The 27,840-nt window shown below is 41.3% G+C and overlaps 1 protein-coding gene across 2 annotated transcripts in view; it reads right to left on the bottom strand.

The window, feature by feature from the left end:
* Window positions 1-27,840, bottom strand: part of WWTR1 (WW domain containing transcription regulator 1) — a 135,474-nt gene that overhangs the window by 25,632 nt on the left and 82,002 nt on the right. The window contains exons 2-3 of one of the 2 annotated variants that reach the window (XM_063915941.1): window positions 20,770-20,906; window positions 5,144-5,367 (exon numbers count right to left, since the gene is read on the bottom strand). In XM_063915941.1, the coding sequence (XP_063772011.1) occupies window positions 5,144-5,367; window positions 20,770-20,906 (361 nt within the window). The remainder of the gene's footprint in view (window positions 1-5,143; window positions 5,368-20,769; window positions 20,907-27,840) is intronic. The other variant, XM_063915942.1, reaches the window with a different exon arrangement.

Raw genomic sequence — 27,840 nt, 5'->3', positions numbered from 1 at the left:
ACAGTTGAAGTTTGGTCTTTGACTAGCCATTCCAGTACCTTGATTCTTTATATTTCATCCATTGAGATGTAGATTTGCTGATTTACAAAGGACCATTTTTGAGTTTCGACCAAACATCAGTTGTGTATTAAGACCAAATGACCACATTTGTTCCAGAAGTTTTTTGCTTTTTTAAAATGCAACTTTGCTAATCTAGTCCTTACAACAATGTTGTCTTTGTCTCCTTCCTACCCTTCCATGAAAGCTGCACCTGTTCAGTATTTTTCTGATGGGAGATTCCTAAACCAGCTCATGGATTGTTTGTGATGTCTTAGAGCATCATACGGTCTCATCTTTGGGTTCATTTGTTGAGGTGCCCACTCCAAGGATTTTCAAAACTCTCACTATTGAATGACAGACTTCAAACTGTTTGGAAATTATCTTATAACCCTTTCTAAACTGATAAGTAGGAACAATTGTTTTTATGAGATCACTACAGATGTATTTTTTTCTTAGCATAGTGTTGGCACAAGCCAGACAATCTCCGGTCCGAACTGCCAAACATTCTGCTTTTATATTGCGGTGGGAGCAAATCCAGATGATCATATAGTAAAGTACACTTCATTATCAGCAATCTGCTAAACTGACTTTCTTATTGATATAGAAGCAGTAAGAACATACTTTTTTACATAGAACTTGTTCATATTGGCTTATTTTTGTTTAATAAATAATGACAAAGTAAAATGTATCATTCAAGTTTAGTTCAAAGAGCTGCGCCAATTCCTGCAATCTGCAGGAAGTGGCGCAATTCTGGCTATTTAGCCTTTAAAATTGGAAATAAAACTTGGTATTGTCTATTAAATTATTGGCACTTTAAATCTATGGGCTAAATCGCTTGAATTGCGCTAGTTCCTGCAACTCTCAAGCTATTACATTGCCTTGGTGACAACTAGAACATTGTTAAAAATGAAAACAGCTGTGTGCAGCTAAATAGCCAGTAGGTTCCCCAAATTCCATAATAGATTCCTCAGGGCATAAATTACAAATGCATTTAGCATTTATATATACAAACACTGCATAGCAATATGTTTTCACGATCGCTATCTGGGGGCTGTCAGGTACCATTCAGTGTCACGTTGTTTTCCATGAATAAAGGCTTTCACTTATTTAATTAACTCTTCCAGAAGGCGTCCTGAGGTTTCACCAAGCAAGATGCAAAACCCAATAAGAGAACTCCCTGAAACTGGTATTTTCTCTCAGCTGGGTGTGTCTGCTCATTGCACAGCAGCTGTCGTGTCTGGAGTGGTTGGGAAACGGACCAGTAACTGCTGTCAGGTTAAAAAGAGACTAGAAAGACCTGCCAAAGGAATTCCACACCCTTCCACCCGTGCCAAAGGAATTCCACACCCTTTCACCCGAGCCCTTCCGCCTCATTCCAGTTACCTAGCAACCACTCACAGTACTAAGTCAGCAGTTTTCTGGACAGGTTATATTAAGGACAATAAAGCAGGAGTGAAGGATTATCTTGAGGACAGCAATGAAATTATTACAGGGGGGTTTCTGTATGACAAATATCCTTTATGAAGGCTAACAATAGTTTTGCGTTTTTATGAACCTGTATTTTAAAGGAAATAGGAACATGCTCTCTTCTGGCTTGCCATGACTAGAGAGTGAACATGCATTATCTACTTTGGGGTAGAGTTCCATAGTGGTGAATGAGCTACATTTGTCCTTTTTGTATTACCGTTTGTAATTATTATCACTTTTACAGCGACAAAAATAATGAAATTATTGTTATTGCACAGTACAAAAGGTAACACTGCATTTTGTCATCGTGTCTCTGATGGGTTCCGGATGATAAATCGCCAGTCAATAGGTCAACCCTATATGGTTGAGGCGCATTAGGTAGACAGGTACAAAAGGTCGACAGGGTCAAAAGGTCGACAGTGCTTGAGGTCAACGGGTTCAAAAGGTCGACATGCCAATGGTTGACGCACATATGGTGGACACAAGGTATTGTGTATTGCTTTTTTTTTTCAAACTCTTTCATCATTTACCATCACGTGGACTACCAGTGGGCCGAGCACAGCAGTAGCATTTCCACTAATTTGATTTGCATTTGTTTAAACATACAAAATAAAAAAAATAAAAAACTTGTGTCGACCATTTTTGTGTTGACCATTTCCACAACTACCTTATATCCCCAACAACCTTTTGTACCTGTTGACTTTTTGTACTTTCTACCATTTCCATGTCGACCTTATGCATGACGGCCATATGGGGTCAACCTATTGGCTGTCGACCTAATTATGGTCAATCTAATTAACCACTCCAGTCTCGGACAATTCTGCTGCCTGCCCTGAGAGCCACATAACTACATGTAGATCACTTTTCTATATGCCGCACACCATCTCAATCAAAGCTTCTAAAGCATGGATAAATGGACAAGTGGCGTTGCAACCAATCACATTTATCAGGTACATTCTATAAATGATAGGTAGAAGCTCAATGTTTGCTATAGACAACGTCTCCACTCTTTACAAGCTTTGCTGCATCTCCCCCATTATAAGCTGTCCCAACATTGCTGTTCTATTATAATTTCTAATATGTTAATTTGTGCAACTACCTGAAAGTCTATGTGATACAAGTGCAATTCAAGTTGTTTACTTTGAGTATTATAGTCATTAAATACTTCCCCACCCACCTATTACTAAACACTGGTTATTCTGGGCTCCTACCTCGAAGCTCTATTTCATGGAGCGTGCAGAGAACCAGGTAATGATCTCTTTGTCACATAATTAACTTTTTTCTCCCATCTATTTGAAAATAAAGTTTAACTCTAGCAACTGGGTTTGTATGTGTAGGTTATGTTATTTCACAAAATTTTGACGCATGTGCATTTCTGTGTTGGAATTTCTTAAAATTTGTTGCAAGGCCTATGCACACAGCTAGGGCCAGTAGTGTAAGAGTTGTGTAACTACCACATGTGGTCACTAGCGCATCAACAGGTGATCAGGGGTGTTCACGTGTAAAGCTGGGCACGCACTAGAGCGATGTTGGGCTGATTTGCCATTTTGTAATGACAAACTGCCTACATCGTTCAGTGTCTTTGGGTGACTGAACGCTCCCGCGGTCGCTGGTCACCAGGTTTGATGTGCTGCACATCAAACCTAGTGATATCGCTAGCGACCTTTTTTATGCTTATAAAAGACGGAACATGATCGTTCTGTCCTTCATAAAACGCATTCTAGTGTGTACTCAGCTTCTGGGCTCAAAGGCATTTGTTCTGATATCGGAATGAATGCCAGTCACTCCAGTGTGTACCCAACTTAAGGCACAAACTAGTTTAGCACATCCCTTTCAGATGCATCTTAAGCACCCGAAAATAGGTTCTTTATCAAGTGTCAATTCTGCATATTCGGGTGATCAAATTAGGGATACTGATTGTTGGAGCTAAAATTGCATATGTTCTGCAATTTTGCCTGTAGTTTTAAAATGACAATTTGATTAAATGTTGTATGAAAATATTTGACAATTCGGTATTTGATAACTAAAGCTCTTTATGCCGATATCCTAAGAGGCGTATATATAAAATTGTGCACAATCATGTTTGCTTATACACAAAATGGGCTACTTGTATGTTTAAACTGAAATCTCCTCGTATGAGTCTATTATTGGGAATCATCAACCCTGTCATCATTTTTAGATAGACTTTACTAAAGGTTCTATTTACTAAAGCCTTGGATGGAGATAAAGTGGACGGAGATAAAGTACCAGCAAATCAGCTTCTGTCATTTTTCAAACACAGCCTGTGACATGACAGTTAGGAGCTGATTGGCTGGTACTTTATCTCCGTCAACTTTATCTCCATCCAAAGATTAGTAAATAGACCCGAGTCCCTTACTCCATGAATTTCTGCTGCGTTAGAATCAGACATAGCCATTGGAGCCCGCATGTTGATAATTATTGGGGTTGCCAATCCCTGAAAATATATAGATTGGAAATTTCATACAATATTACTGACAATTATCATTGCTTTTTACTGTGATGTTTATGTGCTGTTTCAAAACTAAATCAGAACAGAAAGCGAAGGCACTAGCTACAACAAAATGTGTCTCTGGGGTTTTAAATAAAGGAGGTTCAACCCTTCACAATCATTCTACCTAAACATATGTGTTTTGTTGAAGTGACAGGTGGAGTCTACGTTTTTTTTTCTTATTGATGGGTATAATAAATCGGACTTGTGTTATTTATCTTGATAATATAGAAAGCAAATTGGAAAACTTCTCCCAACTATTCTGTTTAGGGAGTTAGATTAACTCTTCTGGACACAAATGGCTTCTGAATTAGGGAAGCCAATCCCGGGCCATTTTTTCAATCCCGGGTATCGGTATTGAAAAATGGCCAATACCGGGATTCCCGGGATTGGCTTTTACCTAGGTGGCCGCCCCCACGCACCGCACATGCTGTGCTGAGGACCCGGAAGGAGGAAGCCGGGCAGCGTTTGAGCGTCCTGTGGACGCTCAACGCTGATCCCTCAATCCCCGGGATTGGAGCTTCCAATCCCGGAAATTGAATCCCGGCCATTTTTGGGCCTAAATCCCGGGATCCCGATCCCGGGATTGGCCACCATATTCTGAATGTGTGCTTACCATGAAAGTTAAGGACACAGCCCTTTATTATCTTACCAACAGCTTAATTGGACTCTCAATAATACACAAGTACTGAAGTTACATTTGAAAGCATTTATTGTACGTATGGCACTGCAACATAAGCTACATGTATGCTACAGTAACATACTGTATATGTAGGAATCTGTGCACACACTGTCATGTAGCAGAGCTGCATAAACACACAGGCAGAGATGCATCTGGTTGTACTGAACTGTCCATCATCAGTGGGTTTGACATTTTGGAAAAGACACTTAATACTACGCACATGCTCAGTTTGACAGTAATAGTAAAAAAAAGACTAGGAAAATGGATTTGCCATTTTCAAGTTTGGTAAAGTCCGTACGGAGATATATTTGGAATATTGGCAGGACCTGGGCAATATAAATACCAGTTGTTGCAAAGCGTATCAGGAGCAGAACTAAGATTGCAGGGAGTGTGCTTGGATAAACATAATGATATGCCATGTAACATTGATACCCGGCAATACAAACCGTGTTTGCAATCACCTGTCTCATCAGCTCCTCTTGCCGCATTCTGATTCGTTCTCGCTCCATCTGGATTCTCTGGAGCCTGAGTTTCTGTTGCTGCTGCTGTTGGTTAGTGAGCGCATTGGGCAAATTGATCAAGGAAGCTTGATGACTCTGGGAAGGGTGGGTCTGTTGGGATATGGCTGGGCTGGAAGTCATCTGCTGTTGCTGATGCTGATGATTCATTACTAGAAGAGAAGAAAGATGGACCAATCCAAGATTACTAAATGTTTATGTGTGATAATGCAGTCTTCTTTTGGGGAAACTGAAACTGGACAAATCAGCAATTACCAGTAATTTTTGGAATAAAGAAATCCAGACATCATGGGGTGTACTCAGAAGTGAGAGTGATGGTCAAAATATGAATCATTTCTATTGTTAGTATAGGGAGGATCAAAGTTGCCTCTACTCAGAATGCTATTTTTTTCTAAGTTTAACCCTTTATACTAAATAACAGTGCAGTTCTGTGTGACCCTACTACTAAGTGACAGTGCATTTTACAACACTAGGAAGCAATATGTGACGCTTTCAATGTAATCACTGATGACAGTTTGCATTTACACTAGATACAAATGGTCAATGTTATGGCAGCAAATCAGTTTGATGATATTGCTGCTAGGATGGCTCATAACTCATTGGCTCTGACTTTGCACTTCACAGGTCTAGAATCCTAGCGCACTTGGCCAAATAATAATTGTTATAATAAAACTGCGGAATAGATTTCTGACTGATTCCTGCAACCGTGTGTGTGTTTATGTGTACAGGTTGAGTATCCCTTATCCAAAATGCTTGGGACCAGAAGTTTTTTGGATATTGGATTTTTCCGTAGTTTGGAATAATTGCATACCATAATGAGATATCATGGTGATGGGACCCAAGTCTAAGCACAGAATGCATTTATGTTACATATACACCTTATACACACAGCATGAAGATCATTTTAGCCAATATTTTTAATAAGTTTGTGCATTAAACAAAGTGTGTGTACGTTCACACAATTCATTTATGTTTCATATACACCTTATACACACAGCCTGAAGGTCATTTAATGCAATATTGTTAATAACTTTGTGTATTAAACTAAGTTTATTTACATTTTGCCATCAGAAAACAAAGATTTCACTATCTCACTCAAAAAATTCTGTATTTTGGAATATTCCATATTTCAGAATACAGGTTGAGTATCCCTTATCCAAATATTCCGAAATACGGAATATTCCGAAATACGGACTTTTTTGACTGAGATTGAGATAGTGAAAAACTTTGTTTTTTGATGGCTCAGTGTACACAAACTTAGTTTAATACACAAAGTTATTAAAAATATTGTATTAAATGACCTTCAGGCTTTGTGTATAAGGTGTATATGAAAACTAAATGAATTGTGTGAATGTAGACACACTTTGTTTGATGCACAAAGTTACAAAAAATATTGGCTAAAATGACCTTCAGGCTGTGTGTATAAGGTGTATATGAAACATAAATGCATTCTGTGCTTAGACTTAGGACCCATCACCATGATATCTCATTATGGTATGCAATTATTCCAAAATACGGAAAAATCCCATATCCAAAATACCTCTGGTCCCAAGCATTTTGGATAAGGGATACTCAACCTGTATTAGGATATGGGATACTCAACCTGTATATACAGTATATCAGGTCACGGAAACTGGTTTTGTGCACTGCCTGTGGTGGACCTGCTTGGTCGGCCAGATCGCTGCTCACTTTGAACGTCTGTCCTGCCGATATCAAAGGCACAGCACCAAACCCAAATCTGTTTCCATGACCTGATGTTATCACCGTACACCAGTGACAAGTTGACGATGATATTCAGCTGCTTATGTGCCCTTTAGATGCAGAAATCTGATCACATGACACTACACACCTCATTGTTTGACCATGTTTCCTTCAGTCCCAACACAACTGATGTTGCGACAGTATGACCGATATGAGGTGCAGTCTGATGGCCGTGAGGGGAAGCAGTGGTCTACCTGCTCTAGCCTGGTGTGAAATTAGAATAAAATAGAGAATATATTTAATGTAATGAGTAAGTGCTTTGGACGCATCTTTAATATTGGTGTATGCAAGACAAGGAAGCTTATATATTACTCAGAATGCATGCAAGTAAACTCAGATGAAAGCTATGCTAGGCAGAAGATGAAAGATGGGTTCTGTTATTACATTCAGTGATAATGTATGTAGGATAGAACAGAAGTCTAATACCAATACATTGATTAACATAGGCTCTTGTGCTAGAATTACATCTTGGTACAATGAACAAGGAAACACTGCTCGTCCCCAACCCGAGATGCATACAACCCGATCCTCAACTAATCCCAGCCACATATTTCTCCTCTATGTGAAACTTTATCTATAGGCGTGTCCCGATATTTAAAATACAGCCTGGAAAGATAGGAACCCCCCCCCCCCCCCCCAGTAAAAATAACATCATATGCAGGGTTCGCAGAGAGGGCTTCCTTACTGCTGCACTGATTCTTACTCCTCAGAGACTCATATGTAACTGCAGAGGCCGGCAAAGTAATATCCTTTCACTATCACAGTATACAATAATCACTTACTAACTGATTGATTCTTTCACACACAGTAAAACTATTGTGATTACAGAAGAAAGGAAATTGTGAAATGATCTTGTCTTTTTTTTTATTGCTAAAGGCATGTCCATCTCTGCGTACATTTCTCTTTCCTTACAATTCAATGTACAGCTCAAATGCAACCGCCTCAATAACTTGTATTGATGGCTGGGTACACTTTGTACCATAGTGAATCTAACAAAACCCGGATATGCCGGAATAGAAGAATCAGCATAGCTGTATGTTACAGGGCCGTCTTAACAGCAGTGTAGGCCCCTGGGCAAAGCAGTGCACTGGGCCCCTACCCATCTTCCAGCAGTAGGGGATGGGGGCTGCTTGGGGTTCAGAGTTCTGAAGCCAGAGCAATCCACTGACGAAAATAAAAAACTGCATACCAGGTGTGTGGAGCTGGAGCAGGGACCAGCTGCTGGAAGGCTAATATCTCTGGTTCCAGGCATAGTAGAGACAAGCTGACAGTGTCCACTGAAAGGGAAGAATACCAGCTTTTGGAGTATACCCTCTAACTCAGACAGAACCAGAGATATCTGACTGGGAAGAGTAATTAACAGGCTCGGATGGGGACCACTGCTTTAAAGATGGACAATACTGGTTTGCCAGGGCCGGTTTTCAAAAATCTGGTACCCTTGGAAAAAGGGGACCCTCAGATATCAGCCTAGGGTCTCTATACTCCTGGGGCTCTTGGGCAACTGCCCATTGAGCAGATACCAAAAGACAGCCCTGGTATGTTACACACATTAGGGCAGATGTATTAAGCCTGGAGAAGTGATAAAGTGAGTGGTGATAAGGCACGGGTCAATCAGCTCCTGTCAAGTTACAGGCTGGGTTTAAAAAAAAAATGAGTTAGGAACTGATTTGCTGGTGTGTTATCACCTTCAGGCCCATATTTATCAAGCCCTGGGGAGTGATAAATTGCACAGTGATAAAGTACCAAGCTTCTGTCAATTTTCAAACACAGCCTGTAACATCTTAGGAGCTGGTTGATTAGTACTTTATCACTGTACAATTTAGCAATGTCCAAGGCTTGATAAATCTGGTCACTTTATAATTTCTACAGGCTTAATATATCTGCCCCATTCTCTTTGGCACTAGGGGGCTCTCAATAAAACTGTCAACATGTCAAGTGGCCAACTAACAAATGTATGCACTGAAGCAAATGAATGAACTGGAACAGGCTTCCTATGCATCAAAGACAACACTTTGTTACATAGCAACTAAGGTATCTTTGTATATTTGGGGAAAATATGATTTTACAGTTCTGCATTCAAGTATAACACCCGTGGCTTTTTAATTAAATTAGATAAACAGTGAAACAAAATGTGCATTGTCAGTGTTATAATGGTAAGTATTTAAAATTGAATGGAAGTGTTTATTTTTTTGCTGCATTTATCACGCTCTATCATGGCACTTTGAGAGCTGTATGGTTGCTCCCTCTAAGTGCTCTATGATGGCTTAAAAGAAAAAAGATTGTACAAGAGTAGTCACAGTAGTTTGTAATGATGAGAGGATCTAAAGTCAGGTGCTAACCTGACAGATCTTTTTCAACTGAGGTTTCATTCTGCCTGTGTCAGCAAACTCTGGTTCAGCTGAGAGCCATTTTTATCCCCCCATACCATTTGTTTGTCTTCACGTTAACTTATGAGGACTGTCCAATGTCAGGTGTCAGGCAGCAGAGAGCTTGATGGAAAACACATGTCTGTGGCTTTATGGAAGAAAAAAACCCACTGGCTTCATTTTTTTACAACACTTATTACACTGAAAATGAGGGAAAAAGGGAGGTTGGCCTCTTCTGTCCTTCCCACGGCTTTGCCAGCAAAGAGAGCTGTACAGTATGTAGCGCATATTTCTGAGAAGCAGCATTAGCCTTCCAAAAAGAAGGAATGAACTTTGTTCCAAAGTTCTGCAAATGCCTTTTTTTTTTTAAAGTAGGGATAGAAAAAAACAGTTACAAGGCCTTATTCAGAGCTGTACGCTAATGCCATTGCAACTGCTATTCTCTAGGCTACGGAACTGCTAATGTTAGCAAGCAAAGCTGGCACCCAGAAATGAAAACAGCCGCCTACCGGAGCAGTTGAAAACCCATTTGCAACTGAGCACACATTTGTAGCCTGCTCGAGTAGGTCTATGGCTACGCACACTGGTCGCAGCAGTAGCAACCCCAGACGCCATGTTTCTCTGTGTACATGATTGCAGTCGACGTCAGATACACTCCCCCGAAAGCGGCTATGACACATCTGCATTCATGCCTACACTCAACATTACCACCCCCAAACGGTCACTTACTGTCAATCACTCTGCAAAGAAATTCTCACTGTGAAATCGCAAAGTCACCTTTACACATGCGCAGTGCGACTGCGGTGCACGCTCAGCCTGCCGATAGTCACTCACTTTTGAAAACAACGGCATAGCGTACAACTCTGAATTAGACTTACAGTTCTATACACAAAATCCTTGTATGCAGGAAAAGGTGGCCACGTTGGAAAACAAATGGCCACTCGGCATGTGGCTGGGCAATTAGATCTCTTTCTGGTTCCCTGGGGGCTATTAGTGTGGTTGACAGAAGACAGTGCTCATCTTCCTACCATATATCCTTGCTGCAGTCACGCTAAATAGCCCTTGAAGTTGCACCATGCCGTGGTGAGACTCTGTAGCACAGTGCGTCTTTTTTGCTGCTTATTTTCCGTGAAAATGCATTTTAGACACAATGTAATGTAATAGAATGCACAAGCAGCTTCTGCAGATTAATATGATATGCAGCATGCCTATATTCTGAATGCAACTGCAGCGCTATCTGTATCTGAAATGCCACGTTACAGTGTTTTCCGTGTTTTCCATGAAAACACTGTAGCATAGCATTTTGTATGCAAATACAGCTGCAGTTACACACAGACTATAGGGATGCTACATATCATTATGATCAGCAGGAGCTGCTTGTGCATCATATTACATTACTTTGCATCTAAGAAACATTTTCACGAAAAAAAAAAAACACGCTCAGCGCCACTGATTACACACCGGTACTCACGCGTTGTGTAATTCGACTTTTAGCACAAGGAGCAAAGATATAAGAAGACACATCTGTATTTGAGAATCGGCTTGGAACTATCTGTATCGGTCAACTGAAGCAGATATAGTAAATACTGTATTTGCATATTTTTTCTTATCTTCAATTATTTTTTGAATAACTTTCTTGTCTGACAATAATAATTCAAACCCTTTTTAACAAATGATGGTCAAGCATCAGGCTAGTTTTTATACACTGTGGTATGAGGACAATTACCCAATGTATTGTAGCTGCAGATCCTGCAGCATGTGGCCAGCTGATCAGCCACCTATGGGCTGATGCATTCCGATCAGCCGCCTGTGGACGAGATTATCAGGTATATGCTTGAATATTATTACATTTACTTGTGATTATATTATTGACTGGTATTGTGCTTGTGTTTGGAGAATACAGGATATGATATTGAAGAAAATTGCTGACACCACATACAGCTTTTCCTGCATAAATTATATACTGTAGTTAAGAGTACTTAAACAAGTAAAATATATACTTACCAATAATTGTGGCACGGAAGCATTTGGAAATAGAAAACAGCCCATTAGTTAAAGTAAAATACTTATTTTTAGTAAATCAAATCTTTTTTTGTTTAGCAACAACAATAGTTTAATATACTAGAGTAAACCTGAAAGAATGATGCAATCACCATGATGATCTCAACATAGCACTTCATAGACATTCATAATGCAATGAAAGTAATCCAAATGTAGCACAACTAACAGCATTTTTTCTTATAGCATCAATATTAAAATAGTGAAAGTGGAGTTCTCTTGCTTCCATCGTAAAATTAATGAGTTATTAACCCTACAAAATATCTAGCACATAATACACTTTGTGGGCAGACCCAACTGAATCCAATGAGTCTCTCAATTGTAGCTGTTCAACTTAGTTAAAAGTGTCATGGTTTGGTGTTGTATGCCCACCCTAGACATCTAACAAGCATTCCTACATGTCCTCTGTTATGCAGTTCATCATCTTAAGGTGCCTACATACCCATACCATGATTGTTATCACTATGCAATCATATTAAATGAGATCTTACAAATAACACAATGAGGCGTATTCAATTAGCCTAGAGGCTAATTGCCGTGCCAGAGGTATTCAATTAGCGGTAAATACCCCACTCGCAAGTCCTCGCAGATAGTGTGAACCAAAGTCTGCTTACCAAAAAAAACACAAGATCGGGTCGGGCGCAGGAAAACGTATTGATTCCACAGTTTACGTTCACAATTTTTCAGCGCGGGAAAAAGGCTATTGAATAGCCATTCCCCACGCCGCAGGGAGTTTTGCCGGCAATTGGTCGCAGGGTAAACCCATGGCTAATTGAATAACTATGCGACATTAAAAATTTCATAAATGAAAAAAAAAAGTTTAAACATTTTGATCATGCAGTGGGTGAAGTGAATTGTAACCATACACCCAGCATAACCATACACCTCATGCTGCAAGACAGTGGTCCCTGCCTGCTGGGAGGACGGTCACGCCACACCTCCTGCATTCCCTGTGTGCGGCCATCTTTGCTCCAGTGTTCCATGCCGGCTGGGAGGAGCAATGATGTCACACCTCCCAGCATTCCGGCGCCGGGATCCCGACCACTGGAATGCCGGCAGCGGGGTGAGCGCAATTGAGCCCCTAGCGGGCACGGTGGCACACATATTCATTCTCCTTCCAGGGGGGTCATGGAGCCCCAAGAGGGAGAATAGTTGTCGGTATGCCGGGTGTCGGGATTCCGGCACCGGTATACTGAGCGCCGGGATCCCAATAGCCGGCATACTGATTACCACCCGTAAAAAAATTTCCATGTGGCCCACAAAGGTCTAACTATGCTCCAGATTGTAACGCTATGTGCGAGGTCAGACTGTACAATCAGCAAGAAGCAAATCTTTTTTCTTACAGCGACAGATGTAGTCAAATTAGTTTACTTAGCGCTTGTACAAATAGTAATGAAAGTATGGTTTGTACACAAATATAGCAGTGTCTGTGATTTCATCACAAAAACACAAGGGAATCAGTGCACATACATGATTCTGATGGTCCATTAGGCCTCGTTAGATGAAATTAGATGAAAATGCACATAAATCTCAGTGTGTATGGACCTGACTGTATATGCAGGCATTATGTAGATCCACTAAGATGCTTTGTTAGGTCGGTTTGTTCAGGCTGGATCTGGCCTCAAAATTGCATGTCTGTGTTGAGCGGTCAGACCGAGTGGATAAATAAGCTTCAGAGAGACAGTGAATTATAACAGCACATACTGTAGCACCCATGAGGATATCCTACAAATTGAAAACAGAGTAGAAAAAGAGATGAGTTTACTTTGTGTCGTCTAGTGGCTTGAAACTTGTGTGAACACACTGTAGCTCTGACGCTGCTGGATGGTAAAACCAAAATATTCACAAAACCCAATTTGAAAATTATTTTGCCAAAACGAAAACCAAACGAAAACAATTTGCTCAGCCATTCTGGAAAAACAGCAATCCATCTCGTTCTAGTGACACTGGAATGGCTCTCTAGTCTTCAGCATGAATTTCTATTTGTGTGTGGTGCCACATTTAGCAGTAACAGGGGAAATCCTGAGCAGGAAATGCTACTGAGAAGAGGGTCCTGGGTAACGCTTGTTTTGGTGAAAACTTTATCCCTTTGCTATAAATAAACACACTGTAATCTAGTGATCGCTCAAAGGTGCTTACTGAAACAGGAGGATGTGGAAGAGACATTAACCTCATCCACTCACATAAAAGCATATCTCCATGTTACAGGATTTCACTGCCTGTGGGCTGTATGGAAACCATGTTCTCCCACAAATACAGGAATACGTTCTTAACTCTTTTATAATATGAGCAGAAGTCCGCCACTCAATATTCTGGAACTCCATGTTCTAGAGAGCAGAAGTTTTATGGATTGCTATATCACGGTGAACATGTAGGCGATGTTACATTTTATTTAGTCATATGTAATACAGGTTGAGTATCCCATATCCAAATATTCCGAAATACGGAATATTCCGAAATACGGACTTTTTTGAGGGAGAGTGTGATAGTGAAACCTTTGTTTTTTGATGGCTCAATGTATACAAACTTTGTTTAATACCTAAAGTTATTAAAAATATTGTATTAAATGACCTTCAGGCTGTGTGTATAAGGTGTATATGAAACAAATGAATTGTGTGAATGTAGACACACTTTATTTAATGCACAAAGTTATAAAAAATATTGGCTAAAATGACCTTCAGGCTGTGTGTATAAGGTGTATATGTAGCATAAATGCATTCTGTGCTTAGATTTAGGTCCCATCACCATGATATCTCATTATGGTATACAATTATTCCAAAATACGGAAAAATCCCATATCCAAAATGCCTCTGGTCCCAAGCATTTTGTATAAGGGAGACTCAACCTGTATGTATATTTTGCAGCAACATCCAAACTAACAATTTGGCCAGTTTTTATACCACTGAACAGTGCACCCCGGGTAATTGGTAAACGGTAATCTGTGATGCCTGGTGACACATCTCTAGTTAGTTTAGCTGTAAATAGCTCTAATATATTTCAGGTAATGACAATATCCAATGCACTGCCATCATGGTGCACCATTTGGTACAATAAAATCTGCTCCATCTGTAAACACAGAAGGGTGGTTATAGCCTGTGGCTAAAATCTATCAGTTATTATTGTGCTGTATAATTACCACTTGTCTTACACACTAAATACTTATAATTAATTTTTTTGTCACACGGATATTAACATTTAATAGAATTTATCAAGGTGTTAAGTTATAGTGTAGGGGTTCGTCTGTTATTTTTACGTTTATTTCTACTTTCTGAAGATTTCTGTTGGATAACAAAGTAGAACACACTAATTAGGAAACATGAATAACTATTCTCCCCAGAGATGTAACTATATAAAATATCCCCACCATGACAATTCAGCTCTCCACCATGATGTCACCAAAGGCTGTGACTACTAAGTTACAAAATACAGGGGTCTATTTACTAAGCCTTGGATGGAGATAAAGTGGTTGGAGATAAAGTCCCAGCCAATCAGCTCCTAACTACCATGTAACAGGCTGGGTTTGAAAAATGGCAGTTAGTAGCTGATTGGCTGGTACTTATCTCCAGCCACTTTATCTCCATCCAATGCTTAGTAAATAGACCCCTACAATTTGTAAAGGTTTTACATGAGTGGTGCTATGCATATATCAATATATATATATAGAAGAACAGATACTGAGAATTGCAGTTTATGCATACTTGCATACTTTACATGAACGATCAGGGAGAGACCCATGCATTGCGGTCATCCTCCAGGACCCCTGGAAGTGCAGTGCACCCTCCTGTATACTGTCCACTTCCCGAGTGAAAAGGGAGGTGATGCATAGTTGCCTAACCTCCCTCATTCTGCAGGAGACTCCCTGAAATAGTAGCAATCTCCCTCACTCCCTGAATGGTCCCTCAATCTCCCTAAAAAAGAAAGAAATCATAGATACATACATTTAAATGGTATCATCAGTGCCATTTCCCTGTATTGGTTATAAGGCACAATGATCCCTATGGCTACATGCATTTTAAAGGTTTCTTGTGGCCACTTACAGTATATGGAACCTCTTGTAAAACACAATACACAAACAAATCCTGCAAAATATAATAGTCTTTTCTTCAACAACTAGATCTTACTAACTTTGGGGCTCATTTACATTTGGATGTAAGTCATTTTCATGACACGCCTCTCAGATGTAGCAGTACGCGCCCGCACTGATAGGTGTTACTTTCACAATCTCCCTGAAATGCTTTTTCAAAAGTAGGCAAGTATGAGGTGATGGGGTACGATGGTGCAACTTGTCTCATCATGGCAATATTGACATGTAGTACAATATTCAGTGAGCATGGCATAAAACATTGCAAAAGATACATTGTTTTCAGTAAGAAAAGCAAATCCAATGCCATTTGCTTCTGAAGCTGTGACTATTTCATGCTCATTAATAATGCTACTTTCGCATTGCCTATATGAAACCAGTCAGACTGACAGATTCCAAAATAAATGCAACAAGTAAGGGTTAACTAAAAGCTGGCAAGCTGTGGTGGAAACAATGGGTTAACAGCTAGGAAATTGAAAATGACCATTTTCCATTTTCATTTAGTAATCCTTTAGGCCAACCTGAGCTTTATTTCATGATCTGCTCCCTAAACAATAGGACATTCTCCTCATCATAGCAGCAGGATATGGAAAAGTCTGCTACATGTGTTTATAACTTTCAGGGCCGATTACTGAAACTGCTCATTGTTTTGGGGTTTCCTGATAATATTAGTTCTGATAAAGAGTAGCAGGTGCAATATACGACCTCTTCTACAGTTCTAAGCTACTGACAGAGAGAACTCACAAGTGACTTTTATAGCCTTCACTTTTTAGTATTTTTGTTTCTTAAAGGGGATGATCCAATTTTAAACACAGCGTTATGATTTTAGAACACAGAGGTGGGGACAGTACCACTAATTCTGGCCAATTCTTTAATGCACTGTACTGTAGTTCACCTATTACTGTGTCATGAAAGGGCAGTGGAAGCGAATACTTCTAAACCACCCTGCAGTACCTGTAGCATTTCTGCTGCATGTTTCACCTCCAAACAATCAACAGGAAGTGAGCTGGCACTTGTAAAACATTATGCACTGTGTTTGAGTCTATGGTAGTGGCCTGTTATATAAGTGCATGTGGGAGTAGTCTTTCCCAGGTTACTGAATCTATGGTTGGACAAAATGCAGTTGTTAACAATTTTTTTGCTACTGCGCTTGGCAGGGGAGTTTTAACAGAGGTGGGGCCCGCCAAGTTCCGAAGACTAATTTCACTGCTTCACATGCGCGGCAGCCATTTTGGCTGCAAATTTTTGCAGCGGTTGCAGCGCCTAATGTGGCTCTCCAGAAAGTAAGTATAACATGGGTGCAGTGTGCACGGTGTGGGCCCCCCTGGACCTAGGTGTCCGTGTGCACCAAAAGCATAGCATGAAGAAACACCAATGGCGCTTGGGTAAAAATCTCTGAAAACTCGTACAGTGCATGCATCCCGCAGCATGTATGCAGAGAGGCGCAGTTGCGATTGAGGTGTGAGGTATTAGAAATGTGCATTCCTGGGTGGTGATTGGGAGCTATTCAAACACATGAAGGTGGTCATTCAGTGGGTGTATTATAGGAATGTCTCAGGCATGTCACTAGACTGGTTGAGAACTCACTTACATTGGAGGCCATACTCTGATGGGAGAATCTGCACCCAACATGCAGCTGGTGCAACCAATGATTACAAACAAAGGTACACCTAGCGGTATTACAGCGTCCTAAGTTTGTGTCTTAGTCCTTGCACATTCAGATGCACACTTGTACACAACAGGAAGGGCTGCTACAGCATTAGCATAAAGTCACAACTGCGACTACGGTGAGCAGCGTGCGACTCTGAATTAGCCACTTAATTGGTGGTTCCCAAACTTCTTGGAATCACGGCGCCCTAGAGCATCAGAATTTTTTTCACGGCACCCCTAGGCCACAAGTTTCTTATTGAGAAATTTAGAAAAAAATATTACATTAAGTAAATTGTGTTTATATGTCATCCTTAGGTTCAACTGTTTGGTGAGGGACAAGATTTGCGACTGGTTGTCCACAAGTTTTAGGACTGGCAGCCACCAGCACTGGTTTTGCCTATTACATGGACCATAAATCATTGGAATTGGTCCAGGACCACAAATCCAAGGCCTATGGACACAGTTTTAGAACCAATACCCTAAGTGGTAATGCTTTGGAGATTTACATAAGAAACATTGGGGTCTATTTAATAAGGCTCAATGTGCCAATCACAGGGATGTTCAGCTGTGCACATATTAGCCATGTGTAGTAGCCCTACAATACCAATTTTCCAACGCACCTCTATGGGTGCAAGGCAAATTCGGTGATGTGTACGTCTCGCAATGTGCCCTTCCGGAACACAATGTACAGCACATCACAGCTAATAGGACTGTCCCCCATAAATGTGTGTTTTTGCAGTAAATTGTTTAAGTAATTAAAGTAGTAGATTTGGATATAGTTTCCATATTTAATCTTCCATAATTTTGTATTGCCTATTTAATGCCGCAACCTGTTTTAAAAAAACAATTAAACAAAACAATCTGACTGGTGTGTAATACTAAAGGTAAGCAGAAAATCTGTTGCCATAGCTCCGAAACACATCTTTTGAATGTTCCGTATGTATGCAATCACTAAACAAGCCATCACCATGTGAAGCATGACATTACTCATTTTTAAAGTGTTTCACATGGGAATCTCTTACAGGATCGCCCACCTAGATATGAGGATCCACTGATATAAACAACTTGTTATAAGTGCACTAAATTCCGTCTCTTGGAGCAGACCTCTCACCAGACCTCATCTTACGGTTGTTTGTTTCAGTTTGGACTCCTTTCATCAGCCGGCCAGAAAGACTTATGCATCTTTCGATATCACTATGCATTCTCACTTCAAAAGAAATGTCACGCAATTTGGTGTTTTACCATCCGTTTGGAAGGCACTGAATGCAAGAAAGCCATTACGCAGCTACTTTGAGTCATTATTGTTTTCCAGAATTAACATCACCTAATTTCTAACAGATGGGTTTTGAAATAAACAGTCGATGTTTTGGAAAGAGACGTCGTGAGCAGCTTGCAGAAGAAATGAACAAACAAATGGAAGGAAAGCAGGTTTTGTGGCTCTGGGTAAACTATTTGAAGATTAAGTGACCTCTACCCTGAGGTTTTCTTTTATTTGCTCACAGTCATGTTAGGATGTGGTACTGCTTAGTCACATTCATATTATTTTGATGAAAGTGTTTATAAGTGCTTTTGTATATTAAAACAAAGCCAAAATCTAGTGCAAGCCAGGGGAGGAGACTGTACAAAGCACACTCAATTTTCCATGTTATAAATAAGTTCTTCAGCGAGAGACACATATGTTCCTGATTAAATGTAGAAACCCAGGATCAATCTCTGCTTAAATGGTCGAGCCAAGGGATGGCAGGCCTTCAAAAGAAAGTTATGTTATAATTCCAAGTCTAGGAAGAGAAGAGAAGAATAAAGACATAGGTGTAGACCTCCATTTCTTTCAAGATGGAGCAGTTCAAAGTGGGTTCTGGGGTAGCGGCCAAGAAATCAGTTTAACACGCTCTGAGTTTTTCATTATTTTCTTGAAAAGTCTACAAGGATGTTGGCATGGCATGCTTTGGCAGCCTCGCAATTAGGAATTTATGTGTGGTTAAGTATGTGACATTTGACTATTGGAAACATACAAATAAAATCAAGCTACAGACTTACAGAGCTACTCTTTCTAAAGATCTGCAGCCAGAAGAAAAGTCACGAACAACCTTTGAATATATATTTGTTTTGTTATAACAGACCACAATGATATATCATTATGGGGGTGATTCTTCGGGGAAAGTATCCGATATACACTTTTGGGATCAGGAAAGGCGTTTTGTGTTTCTGCCTTTTACCAATAACAATCCAACTAGAATTTATGAAGGTTGAACTTGATGAACTTATTTTCAGCCTTATTAAATAAGTATAAACTGAAAATGTCTGTGTGAGAGCTGGCGCTACATGTTTTCTGACACGCTGGAAATTCCTGGACCATCAGCAACCTTGGGGGGTCTGGAGTCTTTCTCAAATGTTTTCTGGTAATCATCAATAAGGGCCAGGCGCTGGAACAGATAGTTACAGTACTGTGCACATTCCTCATTCTGTTTACTTTAACTTTATTTTAACTTTAACCATCTTTATTTAACATTTAACTATGCTGCAGTGACCGTTTTTGTCATTGCATAATCGCAACTCAAATAGTAAAAGCAAGTCGCTTAGTCAATCTTACCAGTCTGCATAGTGCTACCGGGAATTAACAATGACTGGTGCTCAATCCATCAAATCACAAACAAAAAAACAAAAACATCACCTCCTGGATGTGTCAGATGCAGTCCACTACTACTGCACGACCAAGAAATATAACAACTTTGTGGGGCTCCCTTCCAGGAGAGGCTAGTGGAGGAGATCTCAGGAGCAACTGTGGGGGGGGGGGGGGGGGGGGGTGGCACCATGATTCGCAATTTATAACATTTTGAAATGAGAGGTGGAGCCATGATAATGATGAGGGGTGGAGCCATGATAAAGCAATTCAATGCGAATTACGCCAACACAGTTCTTCATGCATTACTGTAGGAGCAGACAGCATGCAGTAGGGTTGTCTACTCTCCCGGGAGAATCCCCAGATATTTGGGAGCCTACTGGAGATTCCGGGAGAGGAGGCAAATATGGAACTCCGACTTGGTCAGTTTACAGCTAAGAGGATAGTGAATCAAAAAGAAAGGGTGCGGTGAGCCATATTTGTCTTGCAACCGCTGGTGGAGGTCATGGATTCATATGAAACCACTTGTCCAGTTATGTGTTCTTTAAAACACTGGAAATAAATCTGTCATCCTTTAATATTTTTGGGTGAAGTTCCTTTACCCATGGCACATTCTACAGAGCTGCAGAATAGTGGAGCATGCTTGAGAACCTATATTAACTCATTTGTATGAGAATTATTTTTAGAAGATTGAGCCCTAAAAGAGCTGCAACACAATAAATTGGTATTTTTCAGACATTCCTTTAATGCTTTCATGGTTCTAGTGTCTCCACACCGGGGGTTGCCGTACAGAAGCATCCAATTTGTTAGCTAGGTTCTGGTACACCCCTGCTGAAGACACCCCTGCCTGAGCACATCTGAATGGCATTGCCTGCAATGGCCATAGGCTTTTTCTTTGCAAGTGTTGAGAATTCACAGTAAAAATGTGGAGATAAAAGTTAAATCACACAATAACTAACATTGTTAAATGTTCCATACAATATATCCAGAAAATACGCACTAAGTGAACAAAACATACCAAGGTTGGGTTGTGACATCGCCAGTGATCTTTGGCTTATTGGGGTGGAAGTGGTAACAGGAAGGTGGCTCATATGGGTCATTGGCTGCGTCATTGTCTTCCGGGGGTCTTGCCATGTTGTAATTTTCTCCATGTGACTGTCACAAACAAAAAAGAGAACAAAGGTTATGATAACAATATTAAACAATGACATTAACTTGTCAAAGAATATTACAAATAATATGGCAGCGGTACAGGAAAAATACATATTATACAATGACTTGTATCTTTCTGGCAAATTCTCAATTTGCTGATTCCGACCAGAAAGTTATCGGGATCTGCGAGTCGGGGATTTTTTAACATGCTGGTTATTGCCAATTCCCCGACAGATCGCCAATAATCAATGATTGCCGATCATCGGATTAACAGAACAGGGAATCGGGCCACAGATGTATGGCCCACATTATATGTGAGGCTAACTATCATTCATAACATAAATTATATAGAATTGCGTTACGTTACAATGGACTTTATAAATAAAAAAATAAAAAAATGTTTTTAAGTCAACGTTTGTTCTCAGTGGCTATTTTTGTCATTATATAAAGGAAAACTAAGGAATAAAAACATGTAAATTAGTTACCAAAAAATGCAAAATTCTCACAAAGATATGAAAAAAGTAAAATGATTTTGACTGTTAATTATCAGCGACATCTGAAATGGTAAATGTTTCTAATTTAATTTAGTCAGTGTGACAACTTTCAAATGATTATTTGAGGCTCTAACGTAACATTACAAATTTCCTTGATTAGAATGTATTTTTCTATCTAAACCAACACACAACTGACTTTGTCCATATACTGATCCATGATATATAGCAGTTATAAAAATTCACGTGCTTTGGCATTTCTCACATTTTATTTTCTTTCATGATAGAATTCAAATGGATTTATATGGAAATTCTCACCACTGATCTAATCAAAATATTCTGCAATTTAAAATGAAAAAAACCTAAAACTATTTTTTTTTTTATTAAAAGTGGGTAAATACAGTTATTTATTACACCTCTTTGTTTTAATAGCTAGTAGAATCCCTGTAGTTGCAGTTATGAGTGTGAGTATATTATTTGGTAAGTCTCCACCAATTTTGCACATCTAGATACTGTAATGTTTATCCATTCTTACTTGCAGTAAGGCTTAAACTCGATCAAATGGGTCTCTTGGTAAACAGTACATTTAAAGCACAACTGCCTTTCTTCCGGAAAAGTCTGGGAGACTCAACAAATTTTGTGGAGCTTTCCCTTACTCCAGGAGAACAGGGAACGCTCATTGATGATGATGCAAATCATGTCAAAAAGGCCAGGCCCCTATGCAGCGTTGCTTTGATTTGCAGCATTACCCCACAAATTAGGGAGTCACAATCAAGGAAGTTAATCTATATGCCTCTCACAACTTGCCACTAGGACCTCCGATATTTGAAAGTCCCAAAAATCTGCAAGTATGTTCTTAAGTCATTCCACAGATCATCAGTGATCATCACCTGAAGTAGACAAGCATCCCATGGAATGTTCTTGGGGTGGATTCCATTGTTTTTGGGTGCCCAACTAGTGATGTTCTATAGTTTTGCCGACTTGGGCGAGATCTACGTGTGCCTATTACTTCTGACACATGTCGCACCCAAATGCACCAGGTTTAGATGCATAAAGCAGTTAAACTAATACAAAGTACTGGGAGAGCTGCATTTAGCCGACCAAAACCACGACTTTTGTCAGATGTCTGCTTGCCACCTCAGATGAGTGCAAGCAGAAATAAAGGGCACCTGCGCCACTCGCACCCATCGTCACAACAATTGACTATTGCCCGTCAGGCGCTAATTATTTATGAAAGCCCAAAAATAATTGATTTCCTCCTCTGCTATGAGTCAAACAGTCTTTAGATTAAGCTCAACAAGTTCAATCCTGTTCTCATCAGACCATAGAAACTTCCTCCACCTGGTATGTGAATCTTCCTGCTTTCTGGCAAACTCTAGGCACAAAGATTTCATGTGAATTTTCTTTAACAATGTTTTACAACCCTGCCATAATGCGCAGATGTGTAAAGTTTCTCACATCTCTGCCATGAAAGATTGTAATTCTGTCAGCTTATCCCGAGGCCTGTTGGTGGCCTCCCTGACAAGTGCTCTTCTCACATTAGTGCTCGGTTTTGGAGGACATCCTGTGCTAGTCAAACTAACAGTTGTTCTGTACTCTTTCCATTTCTTTCTATTTTTGTTCAAAATATTTTTTTTTATTGGTTTTCAAAAGCAAGAACAAGGAAAAGCACAATGCCAATAAAATATGACTAGGAGGGTGAAAGGGAACAGAAAGAGAGATGGGAAGGAGGGTGGGGGTAGCACTCTAAAGGTCCATACACACTTAACGATATAATGAGCGACGTCGCTCATTTTCCCCCTCCTTGAGCGACGTCGCTCATTTTATCGTCAAGTGTGTATGCCGCCAGCGACGACCGATGCGCGGCCCCGCGGGTCGGCAACGATCGTCGCTGTCGGTAGGGCATGCATGAAGGATGTGGACTGTCGTCCACGACCTTCATGCAGGGCTGGCGGGGGCGTGACGTCACTGAGCGATATGAGCTGTCATATTGCTCAGTGCATACAGGCGGCCGCCGACCGGCCGGCCCGGGAGGGGGAAACGTTAGACGATGTCGCTCACAGAGCGACATCGTCTAATGTGTATGGGCCTTAAGAGGGATGGAGTCACAGGCAGATAACATGTAGTAGTAACTGAAAATGAGTATGGGCCCAATTCAGACCTGATCGCTGAAAAACGAACAATTATCGAACAACTGCACGTGTACGGATCATAATGCACAGGCGCGAGGCCAAACTGCTAAAAAATCCTGTCTTTTTTGATCACTAGGCATACGCAAATTGATTGATAGGAAGCGACTGCTTGGGGGTGGTAACTGGCCGTTTTCTGGGAGTGTCAGGAAAACACAGGCGTTCCCAAGCGTTTTCAGGGAGAGTGTGTGACGTCAGCTCTGGCCCGATCAGCCTGTTTTTTCGCACACTGTAGGAGTAAGACCTGGGCTATACACAAACTGCAAAAATCCTTTGATGGTGAGTGAGTTGCGAACAGATTTGCAGCTGATCGGCGTTTGCAAAGCTTTTCGCACGGCGTACGCAGACTTGCACAGGGCGGATTTCACTCTGGCTGGGCGACGACTATCCGATCGCAAACCTCTGCAAATTTGCAGAGGTACGATCAGGTTTAAATTAGGCCCTGTGCTGTATCAATAGCAAACAACCAGAAAACAATTGAGGTGAGAGACAATGAGTGGACGAATAGCGTCTCTAAAGGTTTGCGGGAACATTGTTTCCTTCTGAGTATTCATAGGGAGTTTGGCTTCAAAGTGGTCTAAATATTATTATTTTTTCCCCTAACATTTGCTCTGATCTGATTTGCTTTGAATGTTCTTTGGTCTTCACGATGAAGACAATTATTATGTGACCTCTCAAGACAACTGGATTGTAACAGGAGTTTTTTGGGGTATAATTATGAAAGCTTATACTTAACCCATTATTGCATGCTTTGTTTTCATTTGTAACCAATGGGGGGGGGGGGGGGGGGGGTGAGTGTGTGTGTGTGTGTGTGTGTGTGTGTGTGTTCTGAAAAAAATGTATTTACACATTTGATTGTCTTTTATTTTAAATCACACATTTCATAGCAGTCATACCCAGGATTAGAACCCATGACCTGTTACACTGACAGCAGACACTTTACTGATGGAGCTATTTGCTCCTGTAGAGGAAGCATGAGAATTCTAACTATATGAAGTTACGTGTAATTGTCAGAGAAGTATCTTCATATAGTTAAAATTCTCTTTTTTACTATACAGGAGCAAACAGCTTCACCAGTAAGGTGTCTGCTTCCAGTGTAATAGGCTGTGGTTTCTAATCCTGGGTGTGACACTTGTAAAATGTGTATAATAAAGAGGGTGTGATTTGTAAGGTGCAGGGGGACCAGTGAGGAAGTCGGCCACAGAAAAGACAGCAGCAGCTGTCAATTAACTTAATTCAATGGTGTCACAGAATGGGAGGAGAGGTGCCCCCCTTCAGTGCAGGAGCCCGGCGGCAGATGCCTCCGTTGCCTCCCAGAGTTCTGCCTCTGGTGTTACTCATTGCCCCACCAACAGTTCATTTTAATATTGTGGAAACATTTACAACACAGAGTGGGAAGGTTGGAGATTTATATATTTTTTTACACAGTAATTGCATATGTTAAGCATAATTGCCTACTTTCCTGGAACATCTAGGAGATTCCCTGATAAGAGATGCTCCAACCTTTGAATGTCCCAAATATGTTTGTGGTAAAATTGTCTGTAAACTCTGATTCATTCACAATTATGAAGTTTGCATTCACAGTAAATGTAATGTTTTGCAAATAAAAAATGTAAAAATAAAATAGCAAGCACTATGGTGTTTTACGTTCGCAGTTCAAAAGTTCACTGTAAAAAAAGGAGATTTATGGTAGACTTACCATAGTTAAATCTCTTTCTGCGTGGTACACTGGGTTCCACAGGGAATACATCGGGGTGTAGAGTTGGATCTTGATCCGAGGCACCAACAGGCTAAAGCATTGCCTGTTCCCAGGATGCCATGCACCGCCTCCGGACACTGGAGCTCAGTTTCGTTAACCAGTCCAATGCAGTAGCAGGTAAAAGAGACGGCAGATGTTAGTCACATAAAACCACATTCTCATGACAGGAGAAGGGACCAGCGGGTAATGCCATACAAACCCAAAGAAGCTATGTGCGCCAGGGTGGGCGCCCTGTGGAACCCAGTGTACCTCGTAGAAAGATATATAACTATGGTAAGTCTAACATAAATCTCCTTTTCTGCAGCGGAGTACACTGGGTTCCACAGGGAATACATCGGGATGTCCTAAAGCAGTTCCTCATGGGAAGGGATGTACCGTAGCGAGCACAAGAGCCCGGCGTCCAAAGGAAGCATCCTGGGAGGCGAAAGTATCAAAGGCATAGAATCTAATGAACGTGTTCACAGAGGACCATGTAGCCGTCTTGCACAATTGTTCAGCAGATGCGCCTCAGTGCGCCAGGTCCAACAGACCGAGTAGAATGAGCTGGAAAACCAGCCTGTGCATATGCTTGTGCAATCACCATTCTAATCCATCTGGCCAATGTTTGCTTATTCGCAGGCCAGCCACGTTTGTAAAAAAAACAAAAAGGACATCGGATCTCCTGATAGGGGCAGTCCTCTCCACGTAAATACGGAGAGTCCGTACCACATCCAAAGACCGCTCTTTGGAGGGAAAACCAGAAGAGATAAAAGCCAGAACCACAATCTCTTGGTTAAGATGGAAAGATGACACCACCTTAGGTAAATTACCGGGGCGAGTTCTAAGAACTGCCCAGTCACAGTGAAAAATCAGAAAGGGTGGACGACAGGACAAAACGGCTAAGTCAGACACCCTCCTAGCAGAGGCAATAGCCAGCAGAAACACGACCTTAAGCGTAAGATATTTAAGGTTTACAGACTCAAGAGGTTCAAATGGAGACTCTTGTAGGGCATTCAACACAACAGACAGATTCCATGGAGCCACATGAGGGACATATGGAGGCTGAATCAATAAAACACCCTGAGTGAAAGTTTGAACGTCAGGAATAGATGCAATTGTTCTCTGAAACCATACGGACAAGGCAGATATATGAACCTTGAGGGAGGCCAGACAAAGGCCTAAGTCTAGACCTTGTTGCAGAAAAGCCAAAAGTCTGGCTGTTCTGAATTTGTATGCATCGTAATTCTTAATAGCACACCAGGTGAAGTAAGAATTACAGACCCTATAATAAATCCATGCCGAAGCCGGTTTGCGGGCCTTCAGCATAGTTTGGATAACTGCCTCTGAGAATCCTTTGGCCCTCAGGAGTGAAGCTTCAAGAGCCATGCCGTCAAAGCCAGCCTGGCCAGGTGGGTAGACACAAGGGCCCTGAACAAGGAGGTCTGGGCGTTGAGGAAGTAGAAGAGGACGCTCTATCGATAGACCCTGCAGGTCTGAGAACCAATGCCGTCTGAGCCACACTGAAGTGACTAGAAGTAGTATTCCTCCTTCTTGCTTAAACTTCCGCAGTACCCTGGGCAGGAGTGACACTGGAGGGAAAACGTATGGCAGCCAATAGTTCCATGGAATTGCAAGTGCGTCCACGAACGCTACTTGAGGATCCCTTGTCCTTGATCCGAAGACCAGAACCTTGTAACTGTGTCGAGACGCCATCAGGTCCACATCTGGTAGGCCCCACTTGTCCACTGGGAGTTGAAAGACTTCCAGATGAAGACTCCACTCTCTGGCGTGAATGTCCTGATGACTGAGGAAGTCTGCTTCCCAGTTGAGTACTCCGGGAATGAACACTGCCGATATTGCTGGCAGATGGCATTCGGCCCAATGAAGGATTTTTGACACTTCCAACATTGCCATGCGGCTTTGAGTGCCTTGATGAGTTATGTATGCCACTGTGGTGGCATTGTCTGATTGTACTTGAACAGGCCTGTTCTGTATCAGAGGCAGTGCAAGAGTCAAGGCATTGAACACTGCCTGCAATTCCAGAATGTTTATCGGGAGGAGAGATTCCTCCTTGGTCCACCGATCTTGGAGAGAGTGCTGCTCCAGCACCGCGCCCCAACCCCGCAGGCTGGCGTCCGTAGTCAGTAGGACCCAGTCGAGAATCCAGAAGGGATGGCCCCTGCTCAGCTGTCGGTCCTGTAGCCACCAGCTAAGTGACAGATGGACCTCAGGAGTCAAGGAGATCATTTGAGACCTGATCCGATAAGGCAGGCCGTCCCACTTCGAAAGGATCATCCTCTGCAGAGGGCGGGAATGAAATTGAGCGTACTCTACCATGTCGAAAGCTGACACCATGAGGCCTACTACTTGCATTGCTGAGTGTATCGACACTCGCGGGCGGGAAAGGAAGCGTCTGATCCTGTCCTGAAGTTTCAAGGCTGTGTGTGTCCAGCAGTGCCCCCAGGTGCACCATGCTCCGAGCAGGGACCAGCGAGGACTTCTTCCAGTTGATGAGCCAC

This window comes from Pseudophryne corroboree, chromosome 4 (genome assembly GCF_028390025.1).
Source record: "Pseudophryne corroboree isolate aPseCor3 chromosome 4, aPseCor3.hap2, whole genome shotgun sequence".
Taxonomy (NCBI): domain Eukaryota; kingdom Metazoa; phylum Chordata; class Amphibia; order Anura; family Myobatrachidae; genus Pseudophryne; species Pseudophryne corroboree.
The sequence above is the reverse complement of the archived record's forward strand: the minus strand, read 5'-3'. Positions and strand labels throughout refer to the sequence as shown.